Source organism: Onychostoma macrolepis, chromosome 03, assembly GCF_012432095.1.
Source record: "Onychostoma macrolepis isolate SWU-2019 chromosome 03, ASM1243209v1, whole genome shotgun sequence".
NCBI lineage: Eukaryota > Metazoa > Chordata > Actinopteri > Cypriniformes > Cyprinidae > Onychostoma > Onychostoma macrolepis.
The window spans coordinates 43,938,856-43,953,018 of NC_081157.1; the positions used below are offsets into that span (position 1 = coordinate 43,938,856).

The 14,163-nt window shown below is 38.5% G+C and overlaps 2 protein-coding genes across 2 annotated transcripts in view; one reads left to right on the plus strand and one right to left on the minus strand.

The window, feature by feature from the left end:
- Nucleotides 1-4,460, plus strand: part of LOC131537768 (chromobox protein homolog 6-like) — a 5,029-nt gene extending 569 nt beyond the window's left edge. Inside the window, exons 2-5 of the mRNA XM_058771408.1 lie at nt 896-939; nt 1,021-1,086; nt 1,449-1,515; nt 2,611-4,460. Coding sequence (XP_058627391.1) covers nt 896-939; nt 1,021-1,086; nt 1,449-1,515; nt 2,611-3,861 — 1,428 coding nt within the window. The 3' untranslated portion in view covers nt 3,862-4,460. The remainder of the gene's footprint in view (nt 1-895; nt 940-1,020; nt 1,087-1,448; nt 1,516-2,610) is intronic.
- A 3,207-nt stretch (nt 4,461-7,667) lies between these two features.
- Nucleotides 7,668-13,216, minus strand: LOC131537766 (E3 ubiquitin-protein ligase TRIM39-like). The gene is made up of 8 exons (XM_058771405.1): nt 12,111-13,216; nt 11,353-11,434; nt 10,671-11,224; nt 10,477-10,572; nt 10,131-10,364; nt 9,895-10,033; nt 9,500-9,526; nt 7,668-9,400 (listed from the first exon to the last, which is right to left on the minus strand). The coding sequence occupies exons 2-8, from the start codon at nt 11,420-11,422 to the stop codon at nt 8,853-8,855; spliced, it is 1,668 nt and encodes a 555-aa protein (XP_058627388.1). The 5' UTR covers nt 11,423-11,434; nt 12,111-13,216; the 3' UTR covers nt 7,668-8,852.
- Between the last annotated feature and the right edge of the window lie 947 nt (nt 13,217-14,163).

Sequence of the window (14,163 nt, forward strand, 5' to 3'; positions counted from 1 at the left end):
CGTCTGACACCCCATCGACACTGCAGGCGTGCGGCGCGACACGACGCTACCCAACTAGAACGCTAGCTCTATAGTTTAAGCTGAGGAGCTCTTTACAGTGCGTTAAAATCAGTCAAACAGCGCATTTCGCGCGTTTGCAGGATGATCGTTTATTTATAATGGAATGTTTACGTTCTATAGTCTATCTGTGGCGTCGCGTCGCGTAGCAACCACTAGTTATTGCGTTCAACTCGCTGTTTGTTTTTGTTTTTAGTGCGAGCAGCGATTTTTTTTTTCAGGGACGGTACGGAACAAAATGTTGGTTGACAAATGACCAGCATCCCCTGATACTAAATACATGAAAGAACTTTTTGTATATTGTGTTGCACTACGCATGCGCATGCATTGAGTTCACTACTGAATGGACACATTTTAATATTACATTTATGGGATCAGGATTATGTAGTTTACCCTAATTTAGGGCGTTTTTGTCAACATTTACTCTCTTCCAAGATTACATGACTTGCTTTCTCAAGTGGAACTGAAGGATAATTTTTCCATACAATGGAAAAGGCATCTTAAAAGTGGTCCACATGAGTATATCTTAAGTCCTCTTGAGTCTTAAATTAGTTTTGCCATATTGACTACTTCACAACCCTAAATAGGACAAGCGGTTTGAAGGATGAATAGATATGGACTACTTTTATGATATATTTACACTGCATTTTTGAACTCTGAAGCATCATCTGTATAGAACAAGCTGACTAAAGATTCTTAAAGAATATCTATTCACATTTTTTAATGAAACACAAGTAGGAGAGTAAATAATGGCCAAGTGATCCTAATGAAATATTCCGTCAATAAAAGATATCTTCCAGAAATGTTGGGAACTGAATCTGATCTGTCTTTTCCATAGGGACGGATGGAGTATCTAGTGAAATGGAAAGGATGGGCAATAAAGTAAGTGAACAGAAATATGATTCATTTGTTAAGTTTTGTATATCTAAGTTATGGATGTTAAATGATCTGTATATTTTGCAGGTACAGCACATGGGAACCTGAGGAGAACATCCTAGATGAACGACTCGTTGCAGCGTTTGAACAAAAGTGAGTGGTGTGTTTTATTGATGTAAAATGATTTTTGCTCCTGATTAACATATTTAAAGGAAATGGACTTCATGTCACGAAATGTCAACTCATGCGATCGTGAGCGTTAAATTCGTTTGTGACAGTTGGCGCTTCTGTTTGAAGTGGTCTCCCTGATTCAGAGCTAGATCAACTCTTTCCTGCATACCCACAGGAAGCATTCACACAGACATTGCAGCCACATCACATGAATACTCAAGTCACAGTCTGAAGTAAAACTTTGTAGTCATGCTTTTGCTCAAGAGGATGTTTGAATCTGGCACAAACAGTGCAAACACTGATATAGTCACAAACCCTTTTGAACAACTTATATTTTTCCACAGAGAGCGGGAGCAGGAGATGTATGGACCTAAAAAGAGAGGCCCGAAACCTAAAACGTTGCTTCTGAAGGTGCGTCAGCAATACCAACTGACTGGAAATAAATGTATTTTATGGTGTGCAAAGTCATCTAGTTAATTTGCTTTGGAAATGTTCTTTTAAACTATTAAAAATTATTCCAAAAATTAAAATTCTGTCATCATTCCCATTCTGTCATTTCCAATCCATAAGACTTTTGTTTATCTTTTAAATGCAAATTGAGGTATTTTTAATGATACCTGAGCAATTTCTGTCCCTTCAGTGAAAGTCGAATATAGAGGTCTGCACAGGATTAATTTTTCATTTCCCGCTAAAAATAAGTTTCTTTCCGCTCTCTTGCCTAAAATCCCACATGCAGAGATCTACATGGATATTTCAGTATGATTCTCTCTCCCTCAGGTGTCGTAGGCTTTTTTTACCCAGTTCGCACACACGTGATGCTTCTGACCTTGTCGCTGCAGGAAAAAGCAAGGCTCTTTCCATATACAGGATAATTTCCATATACAGGGTTGTCATATACAACCCGAAATCAGTGAGCATTTTTTATTTAGATATTTATATTTTGTGATTGTCCCATGAGTCATTTATTTCTCCCCCTTCCCGCACACACCTCAGTATCAGAAATTCTGCGCCACACTTGTATCAGGTCCTGTGGGAATGCAGACCTCTAGTCAATGCAAGCACAAGTTTGGTGTTCATAAAGAGATTGCAAAGATATTCATAGGAATCAAGCAGTTTAATCCAAATCTTATGAAGTGTGCTTTGAACAGATTTAATTTAGGCTTTAATGTACATATAAACACTGATCAAAGCACATACACCGAGCACATCAAATATAGCAAACGGAAGCTCGAACATTCTTGCTTTACTCGCATCCTCATTGGTTCTTGTGAAAGCTCAAATATTCTTGCGTGACTCTCAAAAACAAACCTCATTGGTTCTTGCGTGTCAAGTCTGTATGTTTTCGGGTGAATGGACTTTAAATAGAAGGACAAAAATATCTTCATTTGTGTTTCGAAGATAAACAAAAGTCTTATGGGTTTGACAGAATTAATGACAGAATTTTCATTTTTTGGTAAACTAAACCTTTAATAAGTGAATAATTTTTGACTTTTCCCAATTATTTAGTCAAGAGCGCAGGTTGCAGAGACTTCCTCAAGAGTCCCGGAGTTCAAGCACACTCGTCCTCAGCAGCATTCCAAGCTTCCTCCGCCCACGGCTGCACCGTCCTACACCCCAACCGCCCCTTCCAACGCTAAACTGCAATCGGGCACCGCTCAGCCCAAACTGAAGAAAGACATTCACCGCTGCCATCGCATGGCACGTCGCCCCTTGCCCCGCCCAGACCAGACAGTCGGTCCCTCCAGTCCTTTTTCGTCCCGTCCAACAGTCAGTCCTTTCTCAGAAACTGTCCGCATTCTGAATCGTAAAGTCAAACCCAGGGAAGTGAAGAAAGGACGGGTCATTCTGAACCTCAAAGTGGTTGACAAGGCTGGGAGTGGCGGAGTTGCTAATAGTAGAAGGACACACGTGCCTTCCACCCAGCAGTCCCATTTTGGGCGGCAGAAGATTCCGTCCCGGAACAGGGTGATTGGGAAAAACAGGCGGTTTGGAGAGGTGTCCTACCGAGGAATCCAGCCCCCCATTAGAAGTTCTGGGTTTCCTGTTTTTGGAAAACTCTTCGATTCTCATTCCCTGAGCAATGCTGAGAAACAAACTCAAAGTGGAGAGAGTCGTAATAACACGACAAACAATCTCTCTTCCTCCCAAAGTTCAAAGGTGGACGCGTCCAAAGGTCAGACTCTTGATGAACTGCCTCTGTCAAACTCAAGCTCGGAGGTTTCAGATGGCGAGCCACCCTCCCCGCCACAAACCCAATCCCAGCATTCCTCATTGCCGCCCAAGGCCTCCGCAACCAAGGCCCAAGATCCTGCCCTTCACAAACTCGGCGCTCAACCTGTAGCATCCAAAAACAGCTCGGGTCCTTCTGCTCTTCCATCTTCTCCTATGTTTTCCTCATCATCCTCTGCCTCGTCGTCCTCAGAAGACAACGAACACATCCTGGACCTTTCCGTACCTCATGAAATGGACAGGCGATTGCGGCGACGCCATCCCTTCTCTGGCCGTCGTCTGCTCAAGGTCCCAGAGGTGCCCGTGTCGGAGGAACCGTCGGAGGAAGAGGAAAACTTGGACTGGCATCCTGACATGACCTCCCGATGTGCCAATGTGGTCGTCACGGACATCACAGCTAACCTCCTCACCGTAACGATCAAGGAGTTCTGTCATCCGCCGTCCGCTACTCCTCCTCCCTGCTACCCCAAAAATATATCAGCTCAACACGACACAAAACAGCCAAAGCACCACCCCAACAAAACATGAGTGTGGACCCCACAGATACGACTTCTTCCAGCCTTCAGAAGGGATTTTAGGAGGTTTCTTAGTCATTTGTTTACAGTTTCAGCTGCCTGGTGCTCATGCGAGCCAAGCTGTCCACTCTACAACACTGTGCCATGACTTTTATAACCATGAAAGAATGTCTCTTGGCTCACTGTGTTTAATCTGAACACATGGACTTTTCTAAGGATGAATTTACTCACCAATGGCTTCTTTAAAGATGTGCCAAGCAACTTCCTGTATGGTATTTATTCCATATATATTATATCATTACTGATTGGTTTGTATACACTACTGTTCAGAAGTTTGGTGTTGGTAAGATTTTTGTATTGTTTTTTAAACAAGTACAAACAGTACTGTCAAATGTTATTAGAATTTAGAACTGTCTTCTATTTTAACATTTAAAAATTAATTTATATCTATGATGGCAAAGCTGACTTTTCGGCAGCCATTACTGCAATGTCACATGATCCTTTAGAAATCATCCTAATTTGGTGCACAATAAATATTACTTGTTCATATCAATGTAAAAAAAAACAGTTGCATAATATTTTTTCTGGAAACTTTGATGCACATTTTCAGGATTTTTCAATGAATATAAAGTAGAATTTTTTTTTTTTTTTTGTTACAATGTACTTGTAGGTCTTTCATCAGTTTAGTGCATCCTTGCTCAAAAGTACCAATTTCTTTAACAAAAAAGGAAAATTATACTGATCCTAAGCTTTTGAACAGCAGTGTATAATATAAACCAAGTATTATCTGTGGCATTTTTAATTATTTCTGTGAGTGAATGTATTATGTATAGCATCAATAACATTGAACTGTGCTGTAAACCACAACTGGGGGTTCAATTTAAGACCCTTTTTAGTTATGTATTATATTAAAAGTATATTTTAGGGTCCGAATTTCTAAAATTAATAGTAAATTTGGCTGACCTTCAATAGGGCAATTTTTTTGTGAAATTACCTGCAGTAATTGTTGAATATTCAAAAGGAAAACAACTATATTGTCATTAGAACAGCAGAATGAAGTTTCTTTGCTTGTGAGAAATATTTATAGCCATAAAACTTTCTCAAGTCACCCGTCAGTTGATTCTGGACCCTGGTTATTTTTATTTTTAGTTAGACTTTGGCACATGGCAGGACTCCTGACACAAACACCTCCACCTTTAAGCATCCCCATTCCCCACAGCCAGTACCTTCATAATGAAGCAGAATAACAACATCAGTAGTCAACAACTCAACCATCTGTGTCAAACGTGTATGTTTTAGTTCAGACATACCTATCTGTCAAGTGTTTATAGTGCTGTCCTACCCGCTGTCCCTTTCGCCAAGGTTTCTGTTAATAGTTATCCAGTAAGAAATACTCAGGCGAGAGAAGGAGAGAGAATGAAGAACAAAGGTTTGTTGTTGCTAAGCTGAAATGCAGATATAATGCTCAATGTTCAACTCCAGGAATCTAAGCCAGAGTTCCTTCTGAGTTCCCTCTGTTCTTTTTCAAGATTTCCCCCTTTAATTTAGCTGGAAATCTCTGTTAACTGATTGACAAGGAACACTAACGGTTATTTAATTACTAGCGCGTTCATGTTAATGTCGTCTTAAAGACATATTTGTTCAGCTTAAGCTCTTTTGTCTCTGACTGAAGTGCTCTTTTGTAGAAGAGACTCAATTCTTGTGCTGCAAAAAGCTTTGAGCTCAAATGAAGTCATCTAGCGCTCTATCTCTCGCTTCCAGTTCGAACACAACTGTCGCCTAGTCACCACAGTATTCACTTTAGCATCATCCTGCTCTCTCTTTATCGACAGGGATAGATACATCTCAGCAGAGAGAGTGTGCAGGCTTCGACTTTGAATCTAGAGAAAGAGTATTTGCTTAGACTTTTCCGAAGAGCCTTCTGGGAAAAGCGAGCTTTTGATCTAATCCTGATGTGGTTGGAACGGTCTCTACCCTCCAGTTAGGCTTTAATGAGAACTGAAGTTTAAACCCCATGGGCTCGGGCCTTGATGCAAGCCAGTGTCAGAGTTGAAATAAGAATAGGCACAAGCGAAACACACTAGCCTGATGAAGAGGATGGTGATGTCATTGATATGGAAACTTTTGCTGTGGCCAAACACAATGTTTAGGACTTTGCAGGGTCATAAACTGAGCTCAGTTTCTCTTATGTTCTTGGTGTGCCTTGTTCTCAATGTCCAACGAGCCTTTTATGTGCATTATTTAAACCTTATTTTAAAGTCAGGAATTGATTGATTGACTGAAAAATGAATTGCCAGAAGCGCCACTCTAGATTACATTAATTATCCTTAATTTATGTGATGTTGCTATTTAAAATGGAAGCTCTTCGATGTGTCATCTCATTAATATGTTAATTTTTGGATTGCATTTTTGGTCTGTTTCACAGTAGGTTATAAGAACTTATGAACTTTGTGCTTGTAGCTTCTCTAAAAACTTTATGGTTTTGTTTGGTCTTGTATTGTTTTTATTTAGTTGCTTATGAATGTCTATTTATGTCAGCTCTCAGTCTTGCTCTCTGCAGCTTGCACCAACATTGTTGGTCCTAAAGCCCTGATATTTTCAGCAAACACTGAATCTTCTGATCCCTATGGCCTCCTCTGTAATCCCACTTAACCAGCACTCCAAGACTTGTGCATGGAGAGGCATTGAGAATCAAGATTTCAGGAGACTCGTATTATTCCTCCACATCTGCTGACAGTTTAGCTCAAACCTCCTCGATGAGGATGTTTTAAGGACACACTCTCCCATTGACCTGTATAAAATGGATTTTTATTGGAATGGAGTTGTTTTTTCAGCCATAATCTTTTTTTTTTCTTCTTTTTTTTTTCAAATGGAAATTTGAGGAATTGGAAATTCCTCAGCACTTAGAATGCATGTTTTCATGTTTGTGTTATTTAAAAAGATTTAACGTTAATGCACTCGTGCCTTTGTGCAAAGGAAGAGTTTTTGAATATGTAAATATTTTCAAACTGATCATACATTGTTCTTATTTTGGTGTGATTCATTTGAGTGAAGTTTGAATATGTGGCATTACTTTCTTAGAAAGAGCGTGCAGCTCCGGTTTCATGTACGTCAGAATGGACACGAATTTCCCGTTACTTTTATATACAAAGCATTGTGTTAAACTTTTTATTATGTTGCCTTGACAAAGCAAGTGTAATGTTATACTGTTCACACCTAGGTTAACTCATCCTAGAGCGTTCAAACTACATCCAGCAGACCCATCACAGTCCTTCAGACTGTTCTCACTTCCTTTCTAACTCGATTTTCTACGACAATTAAATATCCTATAGATTATCCTATAGATAACTGTATTTCATTCTACGGCAACCAAACATCTTATAATCGGCTAATATATTGGACTAGCTATATAAGCCTTAAACTTCAAGTGAACCTTCAAACTTTCAGACCAACATTCAACCAGATCTATAGCGTCAGCTGAGACTTATAAAGCACACAAAATATGCGGAGATCATTAATGCCCCAAATGTTTGAGAATGTAACTTCTGATCTGTTCTGTGTAGCCTGACATTGATCGGGCTTCTCTCAGTGATTGTATTTTTGAGAGAAAAAGGGAATATATTCCTCATCTCCATTATTATAATTTCTGAGTTATAAACTCCATCTCATGCCGATTGATTTAAATGTAAATAATTTTTTAACCATGTGTGAACATTTTTTCTTTTTCCCCCCTTCTGTCTGAAAAGCCAGTGATGATTATGTGAATGATTTATGTATTTTATGTCCTTTTGATTTGATCGTTTTTGTTGTAAATATTAATTTTTATATAATAACTTCATGCTTGATTTTTATTCTGTACTGGCCATAGCAAAATGATAATTATTTTTCATTGCTTTTATTATGTATTGTGTACAGATTTGTAATTGACAAAGTGTTGAAAATCATGGCAATTTTTGTACCGTCTTTGAAGTAGAAGTGTAGCTAAGCTCACTGACCCTGTTTTAATAAAGAAATTGCATTTGTGATTTTGGTAATTATGCAGGATTCATTTGTGTGCATACTGATCATGTCAATACAAACTAACACAGGTGTAATTCACGGAATAGATGCACAGTATGGAAGATGAAATATTATCAGTGTGTTCTGCAGTTCTGCAAACCAGACATTGTTTCACTTTATTGAGGTCTTTATTCAGATAGTGTCATTTCATTTCATGTAATCAACATAGTTGCAACATTTAACATGCAGTTTCACTTTCACGTGCAAAGATGGGTAAAAAGAAACATTATTATTAATAACGGCTCTGGGATATTTCAGTGTTTATGTTACTCCACATTGTTTTTTTTTTAATGATGAAGTGTCAGTGTTTTCTCTGGTGAAGAGAAGCAGAGCCGTTTGGCCATTCTTTCTCTAAGATTGCTTGAAACTCTCTGAATAGTGAGGAAATTTGAAAAGGAGTGGAGCTGGAGTAATAACAGAAGACTTTAAGTGGGGGAGGGTAAGCCTCCATCCGATTCAGTCCTGCTTTTTTTAACATGAGTTGCTTGTTATTAAAGGGATAGTTCACACAAAAATTTTAATTCTGTCATCATTTACCTACCCTCCACTTGTTACAAACCTGTATGAGATTCTTTCTTCTGCTGAACACAAAAGAAGATATTTTGAAGAATGTTGGTATCCAAAGAGTTGACGGTAGCCATTGACTTCCATAGTATGGAAAAAAAAATATTGCTGAAATCAATAGCTACCGTCAACTGTTCACATATTTTTGGGTGAACTATCCGTTTAACTTCTTGTTTACAGAACTGTTGTATAAAAGTAATATCACACTCACAGTCATGCTGTTGGTCTGAATATCATCATGGTTTTGATACAGGTGGCACTCGTGCCTACAGACAGATAATGTCAGACAGACCAGCATCATGGTTGCTCCTGTGATATTTCTCAAATATATAATAAGACAGTTTCCTTTGGATATTGTTTTTTCATATATGGGGTGCACATTCATTCATGGTAATTGACAGGTGAGATGATCAGTGGGGCTGAGTTTTTACCATCATTGTTTTCTAATGGGCAAAAATATGGATAGAGTTTCCCATTAAAGGTCTGGCCAGTGAAAGAGTAAATATGAGACCTTGACTCCACGTCATAAAAGGAGACCAGACCTTCCTCATAATCCACAAACACTCCTATCTTCTGGGGCTTCACTCTCAGAGAGAATACAACTGGGGTACCTTCAAGTGCCTTGTATACATCCTCATTCCTCAGCCATAAAGCCCAGTATCCATTCTGTGGTGTCAGTGTAATGTCTCCTTTCCTTACGACAGATTCTCTGGCCACTCCTAAATTCCATTCAGTCTTCTTCTTCACCTGCACCTCAAAATAACATCTCCCTGAGGAGAATCCCTCTTTCCCCAATACAAAGATACAATAATCAAATCTCTCCGGGTTGTCTGGGACATCACGCTTAATGTCTCCAAAGCTCACTTGTTTTCCATCATCAGACAGTATGAGTTCAGGATTAGCTGTATCAGGATCCAGAGTCACATCAACTGAGAGAGAAAGAAGATTTTGATATATTTAAAGTCTTTATGAACTTCAGCTATTATAATTTGTGAAAGTGAGAGATCTCTGCATATCACACAGTGTACCTGCATGTAAGCGCATCCTCTCAAGCTCTGTGGAGACAAATGATGATAAAAGATGATCAGTTCTATATGTATTATCAAGGGATTCAGTGCATCTTGATTGTGGTATTTTAAAAAAACTATTTAGTAAAAAACAATGATACTCTCAGATTTGATCTAATTATACTTTATCATTTTGCAGCAGGGATTTGTGACATAAGACTTGTTAAGTTTGATTTCTCCCTTTATTTCCTTCAGAAAATGATCAAGAGAAAAAAAATACACTTCATATATTTGCTCTCCAGCTGCTCAAACAGTAGAGCATGATGCTAACAAGTCATGAATTGACTTCCCAGCCCAGGTAATGCAAGAACTGATAAAATGGCAAATGTATAAACATAAATGTGATATTCAGTTACCGGTTTGACTGAGTTTCTCATCTAGAGTCTGCTGCAGCTGAGTCAGAGCTGCTCTGATGGTGTTCAGACTCACAGGAGTGTTAACACTGATATCAGGCCACTGCTTAGTATTGAAAGGACTGCACATGGATGAGTAACTCTACAGGAGGAGAAAGGAGAAATTTTTCAACATTAAGAACAGATTTGTCCTTTGATTTTCGACATTTCCATCGAGCATAAAGACAGAGGACACTGACCTGTATGAGGTGGAGGTGATCTTCAGCGTGTGAGAGCTGCTCCAGCTCACTGTCTCTCCTCTTGAGCTCAGTGATCTCCTGCTGCAGCTCTTCAATGAGAACTTCTTCCTGTTCCTCTGCTGCTTTCTGCTTCTCCTCCATCTTCTCCAGCAGCTCGGACTGACATCTCTCAATGGAGCGCATCAGAGTGGTAAAGAGCTCAATGCTGTCCACCGTCTCTTTCTTCATGTTTTGCTAAAAAAAGATCAATGTACAAATTCCATTTTTATTTGCAATTTAACAACTTGATTTATAAAGCAAATCAAACCATTCTCATGAATAAAAATAAAAATATTTTTAAACTCACTTTTCTGAGTTCTGCTGAGTGTTTGATGTCTTGAATCTTCTTCATTCTGTCCTTGATCATCTGCTGCACATCTGCTTGCATCTTCATCACTTGAGTCTATCAAGAGATGGACACACACATTTAATCACTTATAGATTTTCCATCTTTTGAAAAAAAGGTTTATTAAAAAATGTAATATTTGTTGTAACTCATGCCTTCTTCTCCTCACTCTCCTCCTCCAGAGGAACAGTGTTGTGGTTCTTGTGGTCTGTAACAGTGCAGATCGGACACACACATGTCTGATCATCTCTACAGAACAGCTCCAGAGGTCTCTCGTGTTGCTCGCATATATAGTCCTCCAGATTTTCGACAGCGTTTATCAGTTTGTGTTTTTTTAATCGTGGGACTCTGTGATGTGGCTCCAGATGAGTCTCGCAGTAAGAGCTCTGACACATCAGGCAGGACTTCAGGGCTTTCAGCTTTCTATCATCACAGATGTCACAGAGCACTTCAGATGTTGTCACACCAGACTTTTCTTTAAAAAGCTGCACGACTTGTCTGAGCGCTGTGTTGATCTTGAGGTCAGGTCTTTTACTGAATTTTTCTTTACAGAGTGGACAGTAGCAGTCCTCACTCTTGTCCCAGCACTGGTTCAGGCAGCTCTTACAGAAGCTGTGTCCACATGGGATGGTGACTGGATTGGTGAATAGATCCAGACACACTGGACACTGAAGTTCTTCACTTAGAGGACCACTTGAAGATGTCAGGGCTGAAAGAAAGACAAATGATGAAAAGACTGCATTACATTTGTAAACATTTGTCAAATAAATAAATAAATAAAAATACACAGGAATTAACTAATCATTCATTCTCTTATATGTTTTGTTACTGACTTACATGGAGGTATGTCTATACTCTTTCTCCTGGCCTCTCTTTGTTTCGGTGGTGTTGGTAAAGATTCTGCCATTGCTCTTTAGGCCTTTTCAGGGACACACATTTCACAGTATAAATCATGACCATATGAGCTGATTTTAAAGAGCACAAATCATGCACATTACCAAGTAACAAGAAAAAAAATCTTGTATAGAGTTCTTAAGCTTTTAATTTTCTGTTAGAGAGTAAAGTTACAATGATAGTGTTTTTGGCATTTCTACTCTTCCTAAATTAAAAACAATTCTAAATTCACATTAAGTCGTTTTATCTCATATAAGCACTGATAGTAAAAGAATAACAATACTATTTTGGATAGTGAAATTGGCCTTTTTTGAAACACAATATACATGCATACAGCAGCCAAATTCTGTGCAGAAGTCAAAAAGTTAGTTCTCAGTTTGTCTACAGGCCTAATTATGACTGACACCTGCACTTTTAATAGATTTTTCAGTTTTTTTTTGTAATTAAGAAAAACAAGAGCAAAACACAGAAACCATAGCTGCTATATAGGCCTATCACTCAATGCACATGTCCAACAAACATTAGCAACGTATGCTAATTACAAACCAATGCTGTTTCTGAAGTATGTCTGCATATAACTTCCTGTTTCTGATCTTATGACATATTTGAAAGCTTATGAGAAATACATATGGAAAATATACTTTTAATAACATTCTCATTCCATTTCAGTGCAATGAATGGCTAACCAATGTTTGACTCACTAATTTGCTTAACTTTCCCCAGCCACACTGAACCAGTCTCCTTTATAAATTATATACTGTCCTCTCATTACAGCATTGAAAAAAAATATTACATATTATATTACCTATGTGAATGAATATCTCTAAACATCTGTATTTTTAAATGTCTAAATTTACTATCTCTTGTCTAAAGTTCGTTGTCCATTCTATATAGTTTCACTTTCGTTGAAAGCTCTCACCGAAGCTCCTCCCACATTTTCTAAACTAGAAGTCAATGCATAAAAATTATTTCAGCATATTCTGATATAATGTACACGTAGATTTTAAAGTTAATCGTGGTTGTGATTAATGCGGGCATTTTTCACGGGTACAGGCGAGTTTAATAATGGCTACTGCGGATTTTTTTCTTCTTCTTATATCTTTGACAGATTTGTCCAATCTTAGATTACAATATGCTAGTTAAATTTTAATTTCCAGAGGGCTCTAATGTTACTGCCCACTAGAGGGCAGCACTAAAACACTTTGAAAGGAACAACAACAATCTGCTCCCTGAAAAGGAAGAGGTTTTATTATTATGCCATTAGTCGCGAGGACACTTAATTTGTACATTGAGGATTAAGAAGAGTGAGTATATAGAGTTAGGCCATCTTAGAAGGCCACTTTCAAGGTTATATTGCATAACCTGCTATGCTACTAAATGTTGTTGTTCTACTTTTAAATCCAGTTGTACTCAGATAGGTTTTATATAGCCAGGCAGTGGCCTTTTTAGTCTTTCTTACACAGCACAGTCGGTCTTTCTGTTTTAGAGTGACACACTCCATTCTTAGACTGCTGTGCCACTTTAGCTTTTAATGAAATCAGGAATAGTATTCCCTCTCCTCTCCCTTTCTTACCTCTGCTGCACATTTTTCCAAAACAGCAGCTGGCAACCACAAGCTCCACTGAACACAATGAATCAAATCCAGGCCCATAAGGCTGCACTTGTGGCCAATAAATCTCAATAATAGAAGTTGAATCACTCGACTTACTAGGAATTCACAAAGAAAGTTTATGGATGATCATGGCAGACGTTTTAAGAGACAGAACAGGGAATGTGTTGGAGGATGAGAATGATGGTGGCTGTATGAGCAGAGCGTGACCAGATCATATTTTCTGATTATGTAACAGCAATAACAGGATGAATTCATACACGTTTAAAAAATTTCCTGTTCACTTTGATCCAATCAAACATCTCTGAACTCATTGGATGCGACTTCATTATGCAATAACACCAACACAATGCTATTTTAATCAAGGAGGTTTTGAAATAAAAAGAGCCACTCTTCCCAAATGGATAAAAGAATCCTTAAATCTGACATTTCTAGTCTTCCATCACCGAATCCAAACTATCTCTAATCCAGCGTGTTTGGGAACTAGGCAAAAACAGCTGAATTGGAGTCTCCATCCACAATTTCTTATTTAAAGTTTGAAATAACGTAAAGCCTCCAGAAAGACAGAAATCCCCACATAAAACATGATCGTTAGGGATTATTTGATATAAATCTGTGTTAATCTTCTGCTGTCGGCCTGGGTGTCTCATGCACGATTTTTCTCATCCTCCTCATGCGTGGTGTGTGAGTGTGTGTGTGTGGAGGTGGATTACACATAAAAGGGTGACCCCGTATACTTGCTGCATGCGAAACGATGAGGTCATGCTTATCCAGGACACAAATCTCCCCCTGTGCTCGGTGATTTCACGCTTCACCAGGGACAGTGTGGGATCACGGGGGATTCCGAGGTTTCCACACTTACCTGCTGGGATGCTCATTAATGAGGACAGGAGGGTGTACAAATATGTTGGCACAACTTGTTTTTATTACAAACACATTTTTATTATTTATTAGAAATTCAGTTTCAAGTAATTTAAACACTTATAATTCTCATAATTCAGTTTTTGGGGGGGGGGGGGGGTTGCAAGATTTAAACTTAGAATTGCGAGATGTTCTGTTCTCTGATTTTTTTTTCTTCTGAATTCTGAGTTTACATCTCACATCTTTTTTTTTTTTTTTTTTTTTTGTGTTTCTACCACAAAAAA